The following is a 25,257-nucleotide window of genomic DNA, read 5'->3' as shown; positions in this document are numbered from 1 at the left end:
TGTAGAAAAATGTTGGAATGTAACATTCCAATATTTTTCTACAGAGAGGATACACCGAATATTTTGGGCCAGACACTTCCATGTTTGGTATTATGTTCTTTTTTCAAGCTGTTATATTCATTTTTGTTTATTCCTTTTAAGAGAAAGAGAAGCAGGCCAAAAACCGAGAGGAGACCGGCTGTTGAAAAGGAGAGGAATGCTGTTAGACGGTTGACATGAGATCAGGCAATGTCTGCAGCCATAAATCGGCGGAGTGGAGAAGCCTTATATGCCACCTGGCATGAAGTTATAAATAACAATGCATGCTAAATATGTAAGCTATGATTGAAACGACATTTAATTTATTAGCAAGGTTAAAAGCTTTGAAATGCATGCTTTTAAACATTTTTTTAACTCATTCAAATAAAACACAAAAGGCAGTATGGAAAGTAGTCGTAACTCATGACTACGGTGTAAAATTCCTAAAAAAAAAAAAAGAATAAGTTACAATAAGATAAGATTCATCCCAAAGGGGAAATTTTTCTTTAGGGCCTATTCCAAAGGAAGACTGGAATAATCCAGGCATCAGCCGCAGTGCAGCGCCGCACATTGAGCAGGTCACTTGCCCAAGGCCACACAGCGCAGCAGTGGGTGAACGAACTTGGTACCTTTCGGGTACGAAGCAAAAACCGTACTGGTGAGCCATGCTGCTCCACTTTTATATTAAAAAAAAAAACAAACAATTTTTTAACAAAAATAAATAAACACAATTATTCCTCTCCACTTGGAATCCATTGTTAATTTTTTTAAATCATTGAGATAATGGATCAGTTGCAAGCTCTTTCACTAAATGGATCTATGATAAGAAATATGCTACAGTCTGTCATATAGAGGATAAAATATTTTTAGAAATTCACATCTTGTCATGGCATATCATGATTTTTATAAACTTTGCACAGGGAGACGTGGAATTAAATATTTTGATCTCTTGATTTAGCATAAAGAAGGGGTAAACTCAGTAAGCTATTTGAGAGTAAAAGGTAAAGGGATATTTGCATTGTTTTAAAATACATAGAAAAAAAAATGAAACGGGGTGAAAAGGGAGGAAGGGTGCAATAAAACTAAAACATAATTTAGTGCAGAGACACCCCCCCCCCCCCCCACACACACACAAAAAAAAAAAATATATTTCATAAATCAACATAATATTTTATCATTTAACCATTAGTAAGCTGCAAACCACAATAAATAAATGACGAATTGGTCAGTTTCTTTGAATATTCCTTAAAGCGTTTTATTATGAAAAGGCTTAATTTTAATGTGTCGTGAAGGAAAACATGCCATAAAGTCCATATTCTAAACTTACTAGAAGTAATTGAAGTTTAAAAATAGATTTCAATAAAATCATCATCACAATGGGGACTATAGCTTACATTTATTGATAAGAAATATTGGAAACATTAGTATGAGGTTGTTGCTTTTTTTTGTTTGTTTTGTTTGCTATTTGTATGAGCTTTTTTCGTTTGTTGTGTTACAGTATTCGTATCTTTGGGTTGAAGTGGCCGAGCGGTTAAAGCATTGCACTTTGACCTGGGAGCTCCGGGTTTGAGCTCCACTTATGATGCTATCATTTTATTTTTTTTTAGCCAAGATTATCAACTCCAAAGTTGCTCAATTAGACCATATGGGTGATTCCTTTTAATATCATACATTTGTTTGTTGGGTTGTCTTTATTCCTTCATGAGGTGCTGAGGCAATGTCATCTGAAGAGCTTAATTTAAACATTATTTTATTGGCTTTATACAGGGAAAATTGTTTAGGGTTTTTGATAAATAAATGTTAGTAAAGCGCAACACCCATCAAATAAAAAAAGAGAGTCAACCAATTTGTTTAAATCAATAAAATACGTTCATGCTATGCACAATTCTAATTAAAAAGAAATGAAAACATATATAAATAAATAAATAAATAAATATATATATTTATATATATATATATATATATATATGTATATATATAATATATATATATATATATATATATATATATATATATATATATATATATATATATATATAGAGGCACAATTTGTAAAAAAAATATTGTAATAAAGATATAAAGAACCCGAAAAAGTACAGCAAAGTAGATAAGCACATAAGCATAAAACAACATTTCTTACATCCAGATTTTTTAGCTCAGCTATATGTAGGGACAATAATTGCATGGGTATAACGTTTAGTATTCCTTGGAGGCAATCAATGGTTTGAGGCACTTCAATCAATTTCTCTGACACAGATTTTGCTTCTTTGTCACCTTCATTGCAGATCAAAATGGGAGCACTCTGTGAAGGGAGATAAATAAAATATATAACACTGACAAAGGGGTGACCGAGGGAGAGGCAAATGGTATTAAACAAAGACAAAAAATACTATATCAATATCATTTGATTATCTTGAACGACGCATCATATAAAATTTAAATGATAAATCACCTCTAATCTTTTCCAGTAGCCTAACACTTTACCAGTTTCACAAGAAGGCAGAGGAGCAGTGACCACAATGCGGTCCAATATTCATTGCATTGCAGTTAATGATCTCTATATGAAAAGTCAATTTTGCAGTTATAAACATATCCAGTATAATAATAATAAAACAACAACAACAACAACAACAACAACAACACAACAACAACAACAACAACAACAACAACAATAATAATAATAATAATAATAATAATAATAATAATAATAATAATAATAATAATAATAATAATAACAATAACAACAATAGTAATAATAATAAATAATAACCCCCCTCCCCAAAAAAAAAACAAAAAAAACAAAAAAACAAACAAACAAACCCCCCCCCCCCCTCCCAAAAAACAAAAAAACCCCAACAAAAACAAGATCCAAGATCGTTTCTCTCCAAAGAGTGAAACAACTAATCAGATAGCTAATTAGGATATCTAAATAATTTTCTCTTAATCTCTCATCTTGACACAAATGACGTGGATTTGAATGCATACATTCTAATTTTCTTCCTCTATTCATTGTTCTGGTATTATCACATACAAATAACTCTCAACAAATGCAATGTGTAACAGCTCACATTTTTTACATGTTTTAAACGTCAACTTAATAATTTAGAGACAAATTTTTGTCATTTATTGAGTTAATAATTCCTGAAAAACATGCATTCTGCAGTGTGAAACAAATGATAGCATGACTTACGCGGCGAGCTTTTACTTGCTGGATTGCATTCATGCATTTCTGTAAAGATTGAAACAATTGATAATACATTATTTTAAAGTTTGAATTAGCAATAAAGGCTATTATTTTTTTTAAAAAAGGCATCAAATCTGTATAATATAATACAACCCATGTCATGATTATCACACTAATTAAAAACAATATAACATTGATTCTTTTCAGCCTTATCCCCACCTCATCATCAGCATCACTGTCAATATAATAGTTATCTTCGTTAACACCCATCATTATCCTTGCTATATTCCTCATTCTCCTCATGCTTTCCTAAAATTTAAAATATTAACCTCTCCTTTAAGTCAATCACAATTACACCATCAACAACATCTTTATTCCAGAATAAAATTTTTAAAAATAAAATAAAATTCCCTTTATTCATCCCATAGGGGAAATTTGTCTCTAGGGTCTATTCCAAGGGAAGACTGAAATGACCTAGGCATTAGCCGCAGTACAACGCCGCAAATTGAGCTAAGGCGAGGTGACTTGCTCAAGGTCACACAGTGCAGCGGCGGGTGATCGAACTCGATACCTTTCGGGTAGGAAGCAAAGACCGTACCGCTGAGCCACGCTGAATAACCATCCTTTCCAATAATATCACCATCAATGCAACTACTAGAATCACCATACATACATGATAAACCTTATCCTTGGTACAAATCATCAACACGGGCATTGAGTCGTCCACCATAGCCAATGGTCCATGTTTAAGCTCCCCAGCAAGAAAACCCTCTGAATGCATATACGTTACTTCTTTAATTTTCTGTCAAAGTAAAATCAATATAATATTAATTACAAGTAAAATTAATGAACCTCTTGGTTGTTTCCCCCCCCCCCCCCCCCATTTTTTTAGACATTTCTTAAACAAACCTGTAATACATGTAGCTCATAGGTAATGAACGAGTAGACAGATAATTCATGACATGTCAGGAAAAAGAACAACAAAAAAAAAATAAAACTAGCAAAGCATTGTCTCTGTCAGAAAATAATTGTAATATCACCTCACATGTGTTTCAAGTATAACAGGTTGAGTACGTATTTGAAATTATTATCAAAAGCAAACAAATTCAGCCAATGCTCCTTTTATTTTCTTTTAATTTTTTTTTTTTGATGAGGGTGTTGTTCAATACCCATGACACTTTTAGGAAATTTCAGAGCAAGCCAAAAGGAAGATGGTGGAGTAGTAAAAAGATTATAGGTATTATAGATATACAGAATTGCCCTTAAAAATACAAAATAAAAAAAGTAAGACAAAGGTGACCAGTTCATTCAGAAAATAAATATTGCTTACAAAAGCATTATAATGTTTTTCTGAGAGTAAAGTCTGAGACTTCCTTAAGTTCCACCCACCCATTGGGATAAGATCTCCATAAATAATGCTCCCAAATTATTCACTAGTTAAGCAATAAACAAATGTGTACGTATTATTGTCATTTAATGCTTTAAAAATGTCTAGGAATGAAATGCCATTCATGTTTACATAATTCATATTGAGTAAGACTATAACGTGACAAATTTTATAACTGTAGCTGTATAACACAGTATATAAACCAAAGAACTACAACGTTACATTACTGGTTTAAACATTTAAATAGTTTTTATTGTATGAAGAAATTCCTGAAAACCTTAGTTTTTGCTGTATGAATAAATTCCTAAGAGCTCATTTCAAGTCAAAAACACCCAATCTCAGATTTGAACACTTAATAGAAGAATAAGACTAATTCAATGAAAAAATCCATTAAATAATGCAATATCATTCTATTTGAAAAGTGGTTTTCTAAAAGTCAAACACAGTTTTAAGGATTATATCCCTTTGACTTTTCCATCAGCTTTATTCTTTTCTTCCACTAGAAATTCAATTGGACAGTATTTCAACCATACCCATCACTCATTACAAAAAAAGTGCAACTTTCATTCACCCCAAAGGAAGAAAAATCTCCAAAAAAAAGTGGTAAATCCACATTTTCTTTTGAAAACCACTCTTCACTGGAATGGACAATAACTTACCAGGGCTCCTTCCAGACAGGTGGCGTAATTAAAGCCCCTCCCCATAACCAGCAGAGAACGTTGCTTATAGAGTTCCTCAGCCAGTTTATGAATCTGGTCATCAAGAGCTAGTGTGGATTTGATTTGCTCTGAAAAGAGTGTAAAATGCATATAATATTATTTTGAAAAAGATCACACTGAAGAAACAATTATATAAGAAAGGGTAGCATCAAAGTAAATGGTCATTTAGCTCATGAAGTAGAAATTTCGGCTTCTGAAACATGTCATGAATGGTAATAATTGCTTGCTGTGCATGTTTGTGTTTGTGTGTGTGGGGGTGGGGGGAAAGGGGGAGGGGGCGTGGGAGGGGAGGGGGCCGATAGCTCAGTTAGTAGAACACTCGCCTCCCAAGCAAAGGGATTTATATCAATCTCAGGTACAGCTGAAGTTACATTTCTGACAGCTCACTGATGCCCTTTGCTAAAATTTAAAAATCCTGAAAATGTTTCTTGTAAAGACCATATTAAAAAAAAATTAAGTTCAAAGCTTCTCTCCATCAAATGATATCACCCTTAATTCATAAAAAAGGTTGATTATCTATCTAGCTTTCTCACAACTATTACCTTTAAATGACCAATACTTTCACCTTAAAAAAAATAAATCAAATCACCAATACCGACCTAGGTCAGCCAGAAATCCCTCGATTAACCCAGGAATAATTGGGTATTTGAATCTGTTATATCTGGTGGAAGGTGTTTTATTATGGGAAGGTGTCCTATTTAAAGGATAGCGAACAACTGTTGCCATCCATTAAACACCACAGGAAGAGGGATTAACTCTTTGAGCGCTGAGGTTATATTCGCATTTCTGTCACAAAATGGCTGACACCTGATTGAGGCTGCATGATAACGACAAGCTATGACAAAGCGATATTTGAATTCGGTGCAAAATACCAATTAAAATACCCTCTAGGGCAAATAGAATGCTCTGATGAAACAAATGATACCAATGGTTCAATTTATAGTACTTTTGTGGAAAGTTGGATTGGATTACATTATTGTTTTTGCTTTCAAGACCGGCCACACTGTGCGGCCATTGGCCAGTAAAACAGATTCAGCTCCATTGGCATCAAATCTCTGAAAGACTACTATTGTAGTATAAAGCTTATGTTCTACCAGATCTTGTATAAAATAGCTCCATTGGCATCAAGTCTCTTAAAGACTACTATTGTAGTATAAAGCTTATGTTCTACCAGATCTTGTATAAAATAGAGCCACTCAATTATTGCAAGCTGAACACAGGTGCTAGGGGAAAAATATATCAGATTTATTCAGAGCCAAAAAAGATTCTTTTGCATGTGGATCAGGTCTTTTTCAAATTAAGCTACCAGGAAATCTATCGTTTTTAAGTGAATGACAAGTGATAGTAGACCTCTGATGCAGATAGGCCAATCATCAGATAATTTTTAACCCCCTTTATTAGGATCAATTTCGGGAAAAGATATAAATAACCCGGCATCAGCCATATTAAAGTACTGGGAAATATATTTCTTGCTCAACAAATAAAAGAGGTGGCAAAAACAGTGGTCAAACCAGGATTTTCCAGGCGATAGAGCAATGCATTTTTCACTTCGCATTATCACTTCCCTCTCTGCTCCCATTCTTGAAGAGATGAATTTTGGTGCACTTAACACTTCATTTTGAATTCAATATTATGTGGTCTTGTGGTATGACACTTGCCTTCGAATTGGAAGGCTCTGGTTTTGAGTCACGCTCTGAACAGTGCATAGTTGAGTCATTGGAAAAGATTCTTTACTCATATTCTCTCACTGTACTCAGATGTAAAATGAGTACATGGGTGGTAACAGCATTGTCTCTGTCAGAAAAAAATTGTAATATCACCTTACAGGCATCATGTCTCGTCCTGCATGTTCAGTGTTGCTGCTGGCTAGGGACCGCTTGTAAAACGGTTTGAGCACTATATAAATGCTCATGCTCATAAGTAGTATAAAAAAGGTGGTTAAAATACAAACACATTTTCTCATAGTGAATGATTCCATTGATTTTACCTGGAAGCTTTTTGAGACCACTCAGGATTTCTTGCCTCCTTGCCTGCATGGACTTCCTGTCATCACACATTATCAGACCAAACAACACTAAGGCAATGAATTGACTTGTGTAGGCCTACAGAAATAAAAATATAATGTGCAATTTTAAATTAAAGAAATAATAAAATAAAATTCCCTTTATTCATCCCATAGGGGAAATTTGTCTCTAGGGTCTATTCCAAGGGAAGACTGAAATAACCCAGGCATCAACCGCAGTGCAGCGCCGCGCCGCAAATTGAGCTAAGGCGAGGTGACTTGCTCAAGGCCACACAGCGCAGCGGCGGGTGATCAAACTCGATACCTTCAGGTAGGAAGCAAAGACCATACCACTGAGTCACACTGCCCCCAAAGTTCTGAAGAAAACTTTCCAATGAGAAACTGTTAAACAGAAAGAGACAAGCTTGAATTGATGCCGGAATACAACAGTGGAAATAAGGATGAATCACACACACACACACACATGGGGGTCCTGACAGCTCAGTTGGTAGAGCATTCTCTTCACATGTAAAGGGACGAGATCCATCCTGGGTGAAGTCGAATTTTTTTTTCAGACCCCCTGTTCACCCAACAGTGGTTGGGTAGCTGGGTCTGTTAGATCTGGTGGAAAAATACAATGAGGTAGACAAGCATCCTATTTAAAGGGTAGCAAGCAATTACAATTGTCCATTTCATGCTATAGAAACCGGGATAAACTTCACCTCTTTGGGCCTTATGGCTCTGAATGACATACACACATAACTAGAGCCATAAGAAAAGAAACTAAATTGATCTTGGACTGGATGATATGAGTAAAAATACAAAACAGTTAACCATCCAAGGCAGACATGGCAGAAGACCACCAGTGCTTACATAAAGGTTGCTGGAAGGTCATGAGATACAATGAATAAGACCTGCTAGAATCAAATGCAATGTCTAAAAACAAAATTCTCAGAATGTGCTTTATACTTTGCGTCACCATCAGTTTGGAATTCTCATTCAGTCTTTACCTAAAGTGCTCATACTATTGAGTATTTCAAGTCAAGACGGAAGACACAGACTATTTTAGATTAACTTTTCCTAATATTTCAAAACCACATTCTGCATATTCCATTGGTATCAGCATAACTTAATAGATCGTCTACTATTGTTACATTGTGCGGCTATGTGGTCTAGTGGTATGACACTCGCTGTTGGATTTGGATGTCCTGGGTTCAAGTCTCGCTCACCGCATAGTTGAGTCCTTGGAGAAGGCTCTTTACTCACATTCTCTCACCATACTCAGGTGTAAAATGACTACCTGGCATTGTCTCTGTCAGAAAAAATTGTAATATCGCCGAACAGGTGTCATGTCCCGCCCTAAATGTTAAATGTTGCTGTTGACCAGGGACCCCTTGCAAAGCGCCTTGAGCATGTTTAGTGGATATTATGCTATATAAAAGCTCAAAAATTTTTTTTTCAACATTTAATTTTCTTAAAATTGTGAGATTTAGCTTTCTTAAAATCCCATGTCAACTAGGTCTTGTAAAGCATCATTTAACGTTTCGGTGGAAATTGGAACTCTATATATATTTCATTTATTTATTTAATAATGGATAAATACTGCTGTACCCTTTTTCCCTCCAAGCACAAGCCGTTTAAGTCAAATCAAACTTCAATCCAACTTAATCTGATTAATTTTGTGATATGATATCAGTCCTATGTCTTTCATTCACATAGCAGCAAACTTTTCAAAGAGCTAAAACAAGACAACCTGACACTCACAACTGCCATGACCAAAAATGGCAGTACATTTGAATTATTGTAAAGCATAATCTAAACTTAGAGCTCAACTCTCTATTTGTCTGTTCCTTGTTTTAATTTTCGAGTCAAAAAATCATACATGTAGGGTCATTTCCTTACATACGTATTTAATACTCTTCGGGCATCCATCAGACATCTTCATTTTTTGCCGTCGGCTGCTTTTGAGATAGCTGTATTCCAGGACAGGCCTGCTTCCTTTAATTCTTTTTTAACACATAAACAGTCCAATTTTTTTTTAAAATCTTTTTTTCTTCTTTTACTCCATATTGTCAGATAGGGACAGTTCTGATTTTATCCGAAGAGTTGGCTGATCTGTGTTCGTTTGTTTGTTTGTTTTTAAGGGTTTAAAGGCGCTTGCAACACATTAAGGTCATATCAGCGCCAGTAAAAAGGAAGAAAATGGGATAGTAAAAAGTTCCAAAATTACAATTAAAGCACCCAAGAAAAGGTAAGACAAAGGGGAATGTGTTCAAATAAGAAACAGATGTAGATTCCAAGAGCATACTATGTACTTAGTTTGAGATCACCTAAAAGTGTCATCCAGACACAAGCACAGGTCCCCACTAAGAGGAACACACTCAAAAGTTCTACAAATCATTTATAATATAAAGAAAACATAATACAGTGCATAAAAGAGAGATGATTTACAAGGAAAAAAATATCATCTCCCAAAACTAACTATACATTTGACTGTTTCCCTCTCAGCAAGGGCATCGGGCTAGGACCAGGACAAAACCAAGTAATCTCATTCCAAGACAAAGACAGAAAGCATGTTGGAAAACAGATGTAAGGGAATAGAAGACACAATAAGTACCTCCCTGCCCACTATAGGTCAGGAACCCCACCCAGTGATCTGTATTCTCTAACTTAGCTTACTACTAAATATCCCTAGATGATCTTACTCACCTTAGTACTGGCCACCCCAATTTCAGGTCCTGCATTGATGTGGACTCCACAGTTGGACTCTCGTGAAATACTAGATCCCACAACATTGGTGATTCCTACAATGAGAGCTCCTCGTTGTTTGCAGTATCGTAGGGCTTGAAGAGTATCAGCTGTCTCCCCTGTGGACATAAATTATAATATGATGACTGTTATCATTAGGAGTTAGCACTGATAAACTAATAAAAGCATAACAACTGCTGTTACTGACCAACAATAACAATCATAATTTTGCCTCTTCCTTTAACTACCTTGACCATTTATACCCTTGTTACTTGCTTTTGAGAGCTGCTATCTCTGCCACTATATCAATACTACTAATATACAACTTCGGCCTCAAGTATTAAAATAATGTAATCAATGAAAAATGATAGTTACCAGATTGACTGATGAAGAAACTGACATCATCTCTAAAAATGGGAGTTTTCCTGTCTAAAAAGTCACTAGCCAGCTCAACCATAACAGGGAGTTCTGTTAATTCTTCCAGAAGTTGCCGGGTCTGGAATTAAAAAAAATATAATACAACACTTTTATTATCCAGTGACTACATTTCAGCTGGAAAAGCAAAATTAAATGGTTATGCGGTTAATTGAGTATATGTTATCTATTTCAAGTGGACATGAGATAATAAAAATCATAAGAAAAAGAATATATGAGCATCTTACTTAGGCCATGACTTTGATGACATTCATGCTAAACAATACAATAAAATGCGTTAGGCAGTTAAGGGAGTTTATCCACAACCTTTATGGCTGGATGCAGATTGTAATGAAGAACTAATAATGTAGTTGAAAAATCTTTTATTTCTTGAATGAATTTTGTTGAACATACAGGGCAAACATTTTCATATGGTCAAATCCAACTGGGTTCAATCAAATAAAATTTTTAAATTGAATTTGGTATTCAAATATTTAAAAGGCAAGGTTCGATACTATTCTAAACGTTATGATTTGAGAGAAATCAGCCTAATATCTATACAGATGAAAAAGCAAATACAGTACATTTACAGAATTGAACAATAATAATAATGATTATTTAAAAAGGGAAAATGTGAAAAAAAAATCTGCACAGATCTATTGGACACGAACTGATGTGATCTCAGATTTTTCTATAGAAATTACAGAAATATATGCTTATAATAATTGTATAATTAAGTAGTTATTTAAGAAGGTGCTCTCAGCATATGATCATTTAAAAAAAATGTTTTCTTTACTATATAAAAAATACATACAAATATTATCCTATTTCAAGTTGGTCTTCCTAGTTTAAATTCCCATTGAAATGAATAGGTGTCTGCTGCAACATTTTTCTCAGAGAAAAACGGGGTATTTTTCTTAATGATTTGACCATCATTTCACAATTTGAAAATCAAAATACCTGAAATTGTCTCTACTATATATTTGATTTATAGCATTCACGTTTGGTACCTTTTAAGTGCATTTACTCAAGTAGGATGCTTTATTTTATCCAATTTAAAAGGCACCCTATCAAAATCCCATAAATATGTTTATATATAAAAGCAAGACACTAAACGCAAATATCTTACAGCAATAGCGCTGTGGTAACTGGTTCCACATGCTATAAATAGAAGCCTCCTGCATCGTCTTATTTCCTTGATGTACTCTTTGATTCCTCCTAAGATGACAGAGTTTGTATCAAAGTTGACACGTCCTCTCATCGTATTCACCACAGACTCTGGTTGTTCAAATATCTCCTTCTGCATAAAAGAGCTGAAATTTCCTGTTTAGATTGTAGAATCAACAGCAAAAGAAAAGACACAATAATTTGTTGAGATTAATTCTGCTCTTTAAAAAAAATATAATTTTGTTATAATTTTTTCTATGTGTGACCTTCACTTAGAAGATTGGATAAAAGAGAATCAAACACTCAGTGTTGAAAATACATGAACCTAACAGGATAAAGCATGCAAGGGTGGATAATGTCGTGCATCAAATAATAATAATAATAATAATAATAATAATAATAATAATAATAATAATAATAATAATAATAATAATAATAATATTCATCATCATCATCATAATCATCATTATCATCATCATCATAATCATCATTATCATAAAAATTTACATAGCAAACAAATCCAGTCTAGTGATCTAAGGTGCAAATACAAATGCTATTTAAAAAAAAAAATCTGCATAAATGTCTCATTATCTTTTGAAAGTATAAAATAAATTAATAATGATAACACCAATAACATCAGCAACTACAAAAATACAAACAAAACTAAACAACCACATTGTAAAAATAAAAAACCTAGCCCCACCCCTCCCCCCCCTCATTCACACTCACCTTTCATGATTTGTTCAATCTCCATCTTGAGAGTTATGACATTCCTGTACGTAGATTCATCCAGAGATCTGGTCACACGATGAATGCGTAGAATTCCCTCGTGGACAGAAGCCACATCATTCTCCTCCAGGAAGATCACTTGGTTAGTGTGCTCGATGAAGGCACTGATAAAAAAATATTAATAACTAATCTAGTTTATATCTAAAAGATGCATAACCGCATAACCATTTAATTTTGCTTTTCCAGCTGAAATGTAGTCACTGGATAATAAAAGTGTTGTATTATATTTTTTAAATTCCAGACCCGGCAACTTCTGGAAGAATATTATAATACAGTTCAGGAGTTCAAGAGTTTATTTTAGCCAATAACCGTAACATCTCTCTGAACAAATTATTCTAACATTTACACTTATAAAGGAAAAACATTATTTTAGTTATCATTTATGGCTAAAAAAAGCAATAATAATAATACTACTACTAATAATAATAACAATAATAATATGACTAATAATAATAATAGTAATACTAAAAAAAAAAAAAAAATAAATAATAATAAACATAATAATAATAATAAAAATAGTAATAATAATAATAATAATAATAATAATAATAATAATAATAATAATAATAATAATAATAATAATAATAATAATAATAATAATAATAAAATTGCAGAGTTTACCAAGCTTTTATGTATTTTACAAGCTATTTCAATATTATCTGGAGAAACATACTCCATGTCAGATTACATCAGGCGGATCTTAGTAATGCTAAATAAAATTGTCTATATATTGGAGTATGGAATATGACTTTTATTTGGTTCTTCCCTCAATTCCATTCAACATCAATGGCTTCAAAAACTGAAAAATGTAACTAGTTTAAAAAAGATAAGAAGGATCAATATCTTTGACCAGTTAACTGCCTGTTGTACTCTGGAAAAACTCGTGTTTAAAATTATGGCCAGAAAACTGGTCCTTCGCGAAGTGCCAGGTTTGAGAGTTTTTGCCAAGATGAGGGTCATTTAAATCGATCAATATTTGAAGGATGAGTTTTCTGGCCAAATTTTTAAACATAAGTTTTTCCAGATTACGACAGTTAACTGGTTAAAAGCAGATTTTTGATCACATAAATTCTGCATGCAGTACCTATTTTGACGCAGTTCAATGTGCATTAAAAAAAAATTAAGATAAATCCAATAATTTTACTGTGATTTGATTTAATTCTCAAGGGTCCCGATAGTTTAGTTGGTAGAGCACTCACATCACTTATAAAGGGGCATAGATTGATTATGGGTGAATTCAAGATTTTTCCAACTCCCCTTTTCTACCAGCAATAATTGGGTAGCTGGGTCAGTTAGATCTGGAGGAAAGTACTTTGCAATAGACTAGCGTTCAATGCAAAGGGTAGAGAACTATTGCTATTGCTTATTATTTCATGGTATAGAAACTGGGATAAACCACAGCTCAATGGGCTTAATAGCTGTAAAGGGCTATTTTATTATTCTGATTTAAGGCTTACCTAGCATCAGAAGCAAAGAAATACTCTATTGCCTTGCGTGGGCCTACGGGGTAGAACTCAGCCTCTTGGTCTCTTCTACCTTGACTTGCACTAAGAACTCCTCGATGCTCTGTGATGATGATAATGAAATAATGATCATTTAAAAAATATCAATCGTGCCAATTTCTTGCTCTTTAGCTCATGAATTGTCTAACCAGATTAATAATAATAATAATAATACACATTTATATAGCGCTCATTCTCGTGTAAAACACAAGCTCTGGGCACTTTACAATATAAATATCAATTTTAAGTGAAAAAAAAATAAAAAATAAAATAATAATAACAATAACAATTCATAGCCAAATCAAGGATTCATATAGAGTCAAGAAAAACAAATACAGTAAAAATGTGTCTTGAGATTCTTTTTAAAAGTAGGTAAAGACTTGCACTCCCTCAGACCACGTGGTAGTTCATTCCAAATCTTGGGGCCGAAACAAGCAAACGATCTATCACCAATTTTTGTTCTTGATCTTTTTTCCGAAATTTTCGTTTGGTCATTACATGATCTTAAAGTGTAATTTTCAAATTTACACATGACCACGTGATCTGTGAGATATGCCGGTGCTATACCAGCCAAACACTTATAAACAAGACACGCTGCTTTGTAATATGTGCGCTTTTCAATGGGCAGCCAGTGGAGAGAGGCCAACAAAGGGGTTGCATGATCAAATTTTTTTTTGCCAAAAACTAATCTTGCTGCACTGTTTTGCAGTAGTTGCAATTGTTTAATAGAAGCCTGAGGCAAGTTGACAAGCAGCGAGTTACAATAGTCTAGTTTCGAAAAAATGAGGGAAATGATTAGAGAGAAAAATCTGTTGTTTAAAGGTATTGAATGAGAAAAATACAAAAGCTTTAAAAAATATGACCAAATTAAACAAACAATAAGAAAAGTTACAAGATCTTATATAAATACAAATATTACAATATAAAACAGTTATACTTGGAAGACATATATATATATATTATATATATATATATTTTTTTTTTTTTTTTTTTAATATTTTTTTTTTATTTTTTTATTTTTATTTTTTTTAATGGCCTTTTATCTTTAAAATAATTTACAACGTGGTATCATTTTTTTTTTACAATCTTGACAATAAAATGTTTTACTAAATTAAAAACAGTCAAATAAAGACATTTACAATCTGAGTCATTTGTTACAAGATGAATATTTTAGCTATACATGCATTTGTCAAATAAATAGTTCAAGCAAATCTTAAAGACTAAGATGAATGGAAGTGAGGAAGAAAATTGAGTGGATATCTTCCCTTTCATTCACACAAATTATGCAAGTCATTTAACGGCTAAATATGTTTGACTTTTTAATTTTTAGAAAATGGTCGTTATTGTACTATTTTTGAAAGGCATATTTTTAAATTGTTGGTTACTTTAATATTCTTGATATACCCAAAACACAAGGGAGGGAATGATGTTTGGAATGAAATAATTTCTAAATATCTTTTAAAGAATTAAGAAGAAAAACAAAGAGTATCAATGATGCAAATTTTGTAGATACAAACAGGTGGGCATGGTTCAGAAGAATCAGAGATAAGTGGTGGACAATAAATGCACTGAATGGATAATGGCTGACCTGATACAACCAGAACACTCAAAAAGAAGAAAGAAGGATGATATAAAAGAGTCACTTGATAAAAGCCGGACAGACAATGCAGCTAACAGAGATAATTGAAGAATTTCATCTCACAGTGGATATATAACACCTGATCCATGTATCCACTTTACTCTTCCAATCTGAAAGAAAAAATATTACTTTATTATATTAATCTACCTGTATTTCATCATTCTCACCTTTAGCATACACAACTGGGATGTGATCCGTGTTCAATTTTGTCTCGCTCTTCACACCTATAAGCAGGGGACTTCCTCTCCTGTTAAAAGTTTCAGAAAATACACAATATGAGCTAAATTTCTTGGAGCTTTTGAGTTACAGATGTATCAGAAACATATTGATGTCAATAAAATTTAGCACAAAAATTGTCTTCTGTATACGCTCCTAATGAAAATTATGTACATATTCTTTATAATATAATACTCTTTTTTGTTGTCAGCCCAAACTTTCATTCAAATCACAGTTTAATTGATTTCCATAAATAATGAGTGGCTTAACAAATGGCACTTAAGATAGTAAGTGAAATCAATGATTAAGGGAGACTTTATCCTATTTTAAGAGTATATGATCACAATTAAACTCAAGCTGTGACATCATGAACTATTGACCCCTATTCCACAAGTATAATGATGGATTTACCTTGTTGCCACAACTTCGCCAGGGTAATGTTTACTCATCACAGCAATAGCAAATGCCCCTTCCTAAATGGAAAATAAATTTTTAAAAATAATAATTATGGTTAATGTTACAAACAAATGCGGGCAATCTGGAAATACTTGATACAAAATTCCTAGCTGGCAATGAATATTTGTAATAATATATTATGATTTAATATAAATGACCAATTAGCATTTATGATACATTTCATATTCTCCATGGCCTAGTGCTCAAAGCGTAAATAGTAATGGAAATAATGGCTATAACAATTATAAATTGATTTTCCGAGAATGTCAATAAATTTCTCATACAATTTCAAGTAACAAAACTTAATTACTTGCATCAATTTCGAGACACAAAATCATAAGATATTTATATGGAGGAGGAGGAGGAGAAGGAAGAGGGGGAGGAGGAGGAGGAGAAGGTGAAGGAGGAGGAGGAGGAGGAGGAGGAGAAGGAGGAGGGGGAAATAATGATATTCCACAATATTCAAATAAATAGCCAAAATAATGTTGAAATGTAACCTTACCAACTGTGCAATTGTCATCTCGATCAGCTCTCTAAATTTTAACGGTTGTTCTTTGTGGCTGTCATACAAATGTTTGACCAATTTCACAACGACCTCTGTGTCTGTCTCTGACTCAAAATCTGCGCAGCCCTTCTGAATCTAAAGATAGAATTGTGAATCATTCAGTTTTAATTAAGAATGAAAAGAACTGTTCTAAGAATTATCTTCCTGCATCACAAAGCACCATAGCTTATTTTGATTGTTTCGGTCAGCTTTCATTAAGTACTAACAGCAATACTCAGTTAAACAATTTTAGTTCGTTTAATTGAGAACAGTGAAGGTGTTTTCACCAAAGAGAGAGACATTTATGAGAAGAAATACTCTTTTTCTGCTAAGACTAGTATTGGAATGACAAGCTTTGCCCGTTAAATGAAATATCAAGTAAATCTTTTTAATCAAAAGCCAAGAGATAGACATATCAATTAGAAAACAGATAGAGGTTGACTGTACAACAGATGAAAAATAACATAACAACCCTATTTCCCTATTTCGAGCAAGTGAACAATCTCTTAAAGATAAATTCTTAAAAACAAACTGAAAAATAAATAAATCAATCTGATGGACATTTAATGTTCTATCTTTCTTTCTTTTTAAGATATAGATTCCATCTAACAGAGAATATAATTCTTAAAACCACATCAGATCTTAAAACCACATCAGATCAGCCAATATTTTAACTTGCAGGCTCTCAATTTACTGTAATAATAACTTGTTAATTAAACAAAAATGGGTTCTTATTTTATTTAATTGATAAGTTCATGGCGTATACAGTTGCCTGAGTTAAACAAGCACTCGACAAAAAAAAGAAAAAAAAGGAGAAATAATTTTTTTAAAATAACTAAATAAACAAAATACAATTGTCACTCACAAGAAATGATTTGATATCCTTGTAGTTAGTTATAATTCCATTGTGGATAATGACGAATTCTGAAATACAAAATTTAAATTAATATGAATAAGAAAATGATTGGAGCATTAAGATATAATTTACTCGCATGATGCTTTCTTGTTTTTAAGAGTACATTGTGACACTCTTCTGTTGGTGAAGGCCTCTATGTCATATTCAATTCACCTCTTGATTAAACACTCTTCTGTTGGTGAAGGCCTCTATGTCATATTCAATTCACCTCTTGATTAAATTCTAGAAAAACAAAAGCAGATTCAAAAGACCCAAAGTTTGATTAATCGCCTTAAAATGGTATAATGTCAAAGTGAACTTCATAGCTCTGTGATGTAATGGTAGAAATAAAGGGAGTAAATCTGACTCATAAATATGGGAACAACACAAAACAAACGACGTTTCGGCCGTTGCCCTTTTTCAAGTAAATACAAAATATATCTAATATAATCTATATATATATATAATATATTGATATTATATTATATTAGATATATTTTGTGTTTGCTTGTAAAAGGCCAAAGGCCGAAACGTCATTTGTTTAGTGTTGTTCCCTTATTTATGAGTCAGACTTACTCCCTTTATCTTTATCTCCATTTTATTGACTCATTTAGGCACCTCTAGCTATTGGATGTAATGGTAGCACGACTGAGGTCTAAGGTTTGATCTCAAGTCGAGGCAGGCTGATTCTTTGGAATGTTTTATTTTCTTGTATTTTTCTCTCTGTTTTGTGAGGCACCCGTCTCATACTCATATACTCTTTACGGTCTTTATCTTAACCAGTGCCTGCTTCCAAATTTGCCACGTTGAAATTTTCAAAATAAAAATGGAGCTACTCAAATAACTTCGTCCTCATTCTCTTGTGTTCAATATTTATCTTTTGTGAGGCAGCGAGGGTTTTCACAGCAGGAAATGTACCCTTGTGGACATTTTGAGAAATGAGTTGAGAGAAAAGTAAATATCAATTTCATTTACCGTCTCACCAAGGATTTCGTTGACATATTCGCTCTATGTTTATGTGTATAGTTTTTTTGTTTGTTTCTATTTTTTTTTTGGTATGTTTTGTTTGTTAATTTTCGTTTTTTTTTTCCTGAGTGGGTAAAGGGAGGGGTTGGTACTATTGAGCGACATAAATTTAACCCATTTTTGAATGAAACATGTAGCTTAATTAAATGCCCATTACAAAAAAATTTTTTTTACAAAGATATCAATGAATAACAAAAGGAGGAACTCCAAATTTTACGTCAATTTTTCTGATAGGACCAGAAAATTTTACTTTAAAAAACCCTTATCGCAACGGTTCCTTAACAGTGATTACAACTCAGGTCCTTTATCTAGAATCAAAGAATTCCAGAAGCAATACCACTACATACACCACCGCCATATATTCTTAAAGATGACATCAACACAAAAAATACTGCTTGACATATTTCAAGGCATTGGACTTTGGTTCAATGGGCACTAGCCTGAATAAATAATTACCATTATTTGGATCTGATCTCTGAGGATGAGCATTTCTAGGACTTGGTTCTCCATGAGTTGCCCAGCGAGTATGGGCCATTCCAACATGAATGTCCAATGGATGGTTTTTATCCAAATCGGAGGTTTCTAAGAAATGAGTAAGACAAAAATAACTGAATGAATAAATAAATATAGAAAAATACAAACGCCTCATAAATTAAAACACATGATTTAAAAACAATCATAATTTTTTTAAAAAGAAATAATAATAAAAATTGATTTTAAAACAACACGTAAGAGGTTTAGCAAATGACAAAAATTGTTTCTATTACTCTTTAAAATAATGACTCCAGAGCAATTTCAAACTATACATAATATTTAGTTTCCTGTTTGTTTGTTTTTTTCCGGTTTACAAACGAAGAAAAATACAAGCACCTCATAAATTAAAACACATTAGTTAAAAACAATCATAATTTAAAAAAAAAATAAAAATACAAAGAAAAAGAAAAATTGATTTTAAAAAAAACATGTTCAAGACAAGCAGATGGCAAAAACTACTCTATTACTCTTGAGAAAAATGAACCCAGAGCAATTTTAAACTATACCTAATCTAGTTTCCTTTTTTGCCAGTTTTCAACTATGCAATATTCATGCGAATTCAAACTGAGTGTGATTGCATTAAAATAGAATATACTTACCTTCCACATTCTTTGCTAAAGCAGAGACTTTCCCAGTCTCTTTAATGACTTTGATGTTGTTTTCCTGACTTGACTTGTCGGTGTCCATGACTGCGAGACCTGAAAGTCACAGACAAAGAGGAATTCTTGAGACAATCATATACTAAAATAAATAAAATGAATATAAATAGTTCACAAATTTACCATGCTCACTGCCTTCACAATTCAACCAATTCCCTCAGCAGGCCACATGGAACTATAGTTCCATTCCATACAGTACTAGCTGCCAATCAGGCATCCTATTTTACAACACCCGTCACTGCCTCTATACTAGGTAAACAGTCTCGTATGACCTGTTGAACCATCAGGGTAAAAGCTGGAGTTTTCCCCAGCAAGAAACAGACACTAACAATTGCTTGCTATCCTCTGGAAAATGTGATTGTGTGTAAGAAAGTGGTTTCTGCTAGATCTAAACAATCCAGCTGCCCAATCACTTCTGGGTGGACAAGAGGTTAAGAAACAAATCTGGATGATCTGGAATAGATGCCCATCCCTTTGCATATGAGGCAGGTTTTCTACCAAGTCAGCTATCACTACACCCAAAATGATATGTTATTGTTATTACTAATACTAGCACTACGACTACTACTACTACGACTACTTATTTTCATTCTCCTGATCACATGCATGTCTTACACTATCTTTAGTCAAACATATCAATAAACATAATAATTACCAGCAGAGTCATATCCCCTGTATTCCATTCGCTTGAGGCCATTGATCAGTATGTCCAAAATTACCTTCCTAGACTTAGGAACCAGAAAGTTGAGGTATACAAATATTCCTACAGTGTCAAATGAGATAGCAAGAGAAAGAAAAAAAATAGAAAATCAATTTTTATTATCATGAAACAATGTATAAAATGCATGACTTTTTTTTTTTTTTTTGTTTGTTGCTTTAGGTCTCTTCCAACACAATTGAGGTTATATGAGAGACCGCTGAAACAAAAAAACAAGCAATCTAACAAAAATAGTACAAATGTCAATCAAAAGCATAACCTAAAGATATCATAAGCTAAATTATAAATAACCAAGAACAAACAGGCAGAGGATTTACAGGAAAAAAATATCCCCTGTCAAAAATACAATCACAAACCAAAGAAGTAGGATAGGCTAGTAAAGAGAAGAAGAAACGACATCACTATCGGATCGTACACCCATGCGAACATCATAGGTATATGATTCAAGGGTGATGCTCCCATCCAACCACCCGCTAATAAAATGCATGACTGATTCTATCTTATCTTCTTCTCTCCAATTGTAAGCAAATAACTCTGCAATAAAAATTTCTGTCAACAGAATTAAAAACAAACTAATATAAATATAGTACCTAAAAGATTCGTCAAAAATTATAAACAAGTAGCAAGCACTTATATCGTCTGATGCCCTTTCATATGACAATGCTTAATGAAGCATGATTCCTTTGATTTATACTTTAAGGATTGGCATCAGTTTTAAAACCAGATTAAGCTTATTTTCAAGCACATAAAAAAAAATCGTATTTAAGAGTGAATTTTTTATTATTTTTTATATTATAAAGTTTTGACATCTCTTTTCAATGTTTCTCACAAAATATGTTGTCGATATAAATATTTTGGTAAGCTGTAGTGAACTCTTTATAGAAAATATATATGGGCATGTTGTGATAACTTATATGAATGTTAAGATTCTGATAACTCTGCTGAACACAATGCATTGGTAGCAGGAGCTATTTATTGTCATAAATTACTTTAATTTGGACTTAAGTCTTTCAGGTGGATTGCAGGATTTTGGTAAATCTGAGGTTATGTTGTACCTGAACTATGATTTATAGTAGAAATTTCATGGAAAATAATATCCTAATGACAAGAGGTGATGCTAGTTCAAAGATTCAACAGGTCATTTATACAAGAAAAAAATTGGACAAGGGGTTGCATTGCATTTTATTTTACAGTTTTTTTTTCTCAATAGCTATGTTTTTTTTTTTGTTTGTTAATTGAGGAAGTAAAATTAGAGGTGATGGTGGCATAAGTAAAGAAATTACAACCAGAATAGGAAAAGCAAATGCAGCATTCCGAAAATAATACAAAATAATGAAATCAAATTACTGTCCAACTAAAAACCAAAATAAACTAAAATCTTTAAGGAACAATTCTTATAAGTCCTTTTATATGGAAGCAAAGCATGGCAAATGTATGGAAAAAGAAAAAAAACAAAACAATCTGTCTCAACACATTCTAACAAATATTCAATGTCACCCACTTAGACCACAAAATAAATACTAAAAGTCTAAACAACTAGAATGCAAGACATTACGATCACCATTCAACAATGCTGTCTCAGCTGGCTAGGACACGTCCTCTGCATGGAAGATGAATGCTGCCCCAAAAAAGCATTTGAATGGAAGAAGGATAACAACAGACGAAAACGATGACGACCAAAGACGATGTGGAAAGTAACTGCAGAAAAAGACCTTAAAACTGGGGAGATGACATGGGACAAGGCAGGCATGGAATGGCGAATCTGGATGGCCCAATGTGTCAAAGACATGGGAGGAAAAAAGGTCTAAGGTAAGGTAAATTTAAAAATAAAGAACCCTAGGCCTAGACTAAGTTGTCGCTCCAGATTCACTCACTTTTGATCTAAAAAGTGCTTTATTGTGACTTTCACTGTTCCATTTTATTTTTATTGTAACAAATAACAAATAATAATAATAGTAATAATAATAATAATAATAATAATAATAATAATAATAATAATAATAATAATACTCATAATAATAATAATGATACTACTATACTACTAACTACTACTACTACTACTACTACTACTACTACTACTACTACTACTACTACTACTACATCTACTACTACTACTAATAATAATAATAATTTATGCAGTTTAGGAATAATTACAATAAACTCGATCTTTGAACAATAAAGAACACCTTTAATAAAACATTTTTCTTCCTCGGCCTTCATATTACATAACTTGCCGTTATATTCATTCTCTCTTACCCCTCTCTCTCTCTCTCTCTCTCTCTCTCTCTCTCTCTCTCTCTCACTCTCTCTCTCTCTCTCTCTCTCTCATCAACTAAACACTCTAGTCACGCACCGGACACTCACTCATTCATCATTCGACCCCGATACACACAACGGTGACCATAATAGCAATAACAGCAGCAACAACAACAACAACAACAACAATAATAATAATAATAATAATAATAATAATAATAATAATAATAATAATAATAATAATAATAATAATAATATCAAATGGTAATATAATATACAAAAGAGAGGGGAAAAAAAAAAGAAAAACAACACAAAAGGTCAAAATGTAAGCCAATTGCAAAGATTGATTGATGGCGAGAAGTAAGGACCGTTTAATTTGTAGAGTGAAGAAGACTGATACAGAGTAACCAGGAATACAATATTATTAAAAGACTAATTATAGATACTTATATATTATCTAGATCAATCTCTTATACTTATACAACAACAGTAAACTTCAACTCAGTCAAGTCAGTAGTCAGGGTATTAAAAATCTTAAGTCTTAGTCTTAGTCGTATTTATAAAATCCTTATAAAAGAGGTACCCACCGCACATAATGTATGTTTAGTCAACCAACTTCTGATCATGTGGGTCGGTTCCCTCGCGTTTTACTTTTCTTGTTTCTGTCAGTGGCAGTTTGAGTTTGTCATGAAATAAAAAGCAACTTCGAATGTGCTTGGGATTGCTGATTGCATTCGTCATCAAAACAAAGTGGGCCTGCCGTGCCCTAACCTCTAACCTTTTGAAGTGAATCTATGTATTCTTTTTTATTTATCTATTTTTTCAAAGGAAAAATGATGTTATACAAAGTTTTTATCAAACTGTCTAAATTTCGGTGAGGAGCAAAGGTCCCATTGGGAAAAAAAATACAAAAAGTACCCCCCCCCCCGCGAACCCCCATCCTTTATATTGATATTAATAATAAATTTAAAAAAAAAAGAAGATAAAATTAAATATCAAAGCGAAGCCAGTGCTAGGAACTTGCGGAAAAGCAGCCTTTATTTTATTTTTGTTTCTATTGCAAATAACGATGATAAATATTGTTATGAAACCATAAACTGCTCTAAACTTTGGTGAGCGTTTCAGCCGACTTGGCACTAGAGCTATGGAATAAGAAAAAAATGTCTTGAAACTGTTGAACGGAAGCGACGAAGGAGGCAACATAGTTTACAAACATGGCGGCCGTGTTGACAGGGAAATCTTGGAGGGATTTTCTCGACAAAAACAGCCACCTACCAGCTGCTTTTGATCGCGAACATGCTGCACATGACACAGGAACTCCAGTTTCTATCAACCTCAAGTCTGTGGCAGGTCTAACAAATCCGGTGAGTCTTAGATGAACAATCATTGAGTAGGTCTCATCAATCATGTTTCAACTTGAACTTGAACTGAACTGTACAGTACACTGCACTGTATCAGTATCATTGATACTATCATGACATAACAATAACATAATCATACTATTTATTCATACGGCTGTCATGAAAAGGCTGGGCTTTCATTATCCTCAGACACCTGTCTGGGACTGGGGATAATGAAAATTCGTTATCCCTAGACACCTGTCTGGGGATAACCAAATTTCGTTATCCCCAGACACATATTTGCAACTCCGCTCTTTTAAACAATTATCCACATTCCAGAATATGGAATGTTTCCAAATGCACATAGAAATAAGGAAAGTTAATAAAATATCTATAAAGAATTAAATCTCCCGACCTTAGACTTAGATTACAGGAGAAGAAGAGGAGATATGATCCAAACATATAAAATAGTAAAGGGAATAGACAGGGTAGAGGCAGGGTTTCTTAAACCAAATAAGAACATTCAAACACGAGGAAACAGCAAAAACAAGAAAAAGAACGTTTTAAAACAAATGAAAGAAGGAACTTTTTTTCATCTAGAATTGTAAATAACTGGAATAAACTGCAAGAAACCACAGTATCAGCAAAAAAATTGAATAAATTCAAAGCAGAGTTGGAGATAAGCAACATCCTAGGAAACAAGTTCAATTATAAAAATTGGTCCAATCATTAATAGATGAGGAGGAGCGAAGGAGACTACACCAAGTCTAAAAGCTCTATACAGAGGTATCCAGGTATAAAAACATAAAATTAACCAACATTAAATAAGTTGTTACTACATATACACAATATGCGTCAACTTTGAAGTGGGTGTCATAGCCGAATGGTTTAGTCGTCTGCCCTGGAAGTTTTACCAGAATCGACGTTGTGGGTTCGAATCCTGGTTCCGTCATTTTTTTTTTTTTTTTTTTTTTTTAAATTCCGTCTTCTTTTTACAGAACATTGCAAGGGATAAATGTCCCATCCATCCTCCCCACACCTTTT

At 33.1% G+C, this 25,257-nt stretch overlaps 2 protein-coding genes across 8 annotated transcripts in view; one reads left to right on the top strand and one right to left on the bottom strand.

The window, feature by feature from the left end:
* LOC144973527 (glutamine--fructose-6-phosphate aminotransferase [isomerizing] 1-like) overlaps positions 1–23,661 on the bottom strand; it is a 35,075-nt gene extending 11,414 nt beyond the window's left edge. Inside the window, exons 1-18 of one of the 2 annotated variants that reach the window (XM_078916053.1) lie at positions 23,461–23,661; positions 20,555–20,662; positions 19,840–19,938; positions 19,163–19,288; positions 17,651–17,709; positions 16,744–16,881; positions 16,197–16,258; positions 15,737–15,816; positions 13,886–13,994; positions 12,369–12,532; positions 11,602–11,795; positions 10,434–10,554; positions 10,020–10,177; positions 7,296–7,410; positions 5,249–5,376; positions 3,876–4,004; positions 3,209–3,247; positions 2,159–2,320 (exon numbers count right to left, since the gene is read on the bottom strand). In XM_078916053.1, coding sequence (XP_078772179.1) covers positions 2,159–2,320; positions 3,209–3,247; positions 3,876–4,004; positions 5,249–5,376; positions 7,296–7,410; positions 10,020–10,177; positions 10,434–10,554; positions 11,602–11,795; positions 12,369–12,532; positions 13,886–13,994; positions 15,737–15,816; positions 16,197–16,258; positions 16,744–16,881; positions 17,651–17,709; positions 19,163–19,288; positions 19,840–19,938; positions 20,555–20,662; positions 23,461–23,467 — 1,998 coding nt within the window. In that variant the 5' untranslated portion in view covers positions 23,468–23,661. The remainder of the gene's footprint in view (positions 1–2,158; positions 2,321–3,208; positions 3,248–3,875; positions 4,005–5,248; positions 5,377–7,295; positions 7,411–10,019; positions 10,178–10,433; positions 10,555–11,601; positions 11,796–12,368; positions 12,533–13,885; positions 13,995–15,736; positions 15,817–16,196; positions 16,259–16,743; positions 16,882–17,650; positions 17,710–19,162; positions 19,289–19,839; positions 19,939–20,554; positions 20,663–23,460) is intronic. The other variant, XM_078916051.1, reaches the window with a different exon arrangement.
* Positions 23,662–24,059: 398 nt separating this feature from the next.
* LOC144973525 (nephrocystin-4-like) overlaps positions 24,060–25,257 on the top strand; it is a 77,363-nt gene continuing 76,165 nt past the window's right edge. For all 6 annotated transcript variants that reach the window (XM_078916047.1, XM_078916045.1, XM_078916044.1 and 3 more), the window contains exon 1: positions 24,060–24,237. In XM_078916047.1, coding sequence (XP_078772173.1) covers positions 24,088–24,237 — 150 coding nt within the window. In that variant the 5' untranslated portion in view covers positions 24,060–24,087. The remainder of the gene's footprint in view (positions 24,238–25,257) is intronic.

This window comes from Berghia stephanieae, chromosome 5, assembly GCF_034508935.2.
Source record: "Berghia stephanieae isolate SIO BIC M18660-M18661 chromosome 5, UCSD_Bste_1.3, whole genome shotgun sequence".
Classification (NCBI taxonomy): domain Eukaryota; kingdom Metazoa; phylum Mollusca; class Gastropoda; order Nudibranchia; family Aeolidiidae; genus Berghia; species Berghia stephanieae.
Note: the sequence above shows the minus strand (reverse complement) of the source record. Positions and strands in the feature narration are given on the sequence as shown.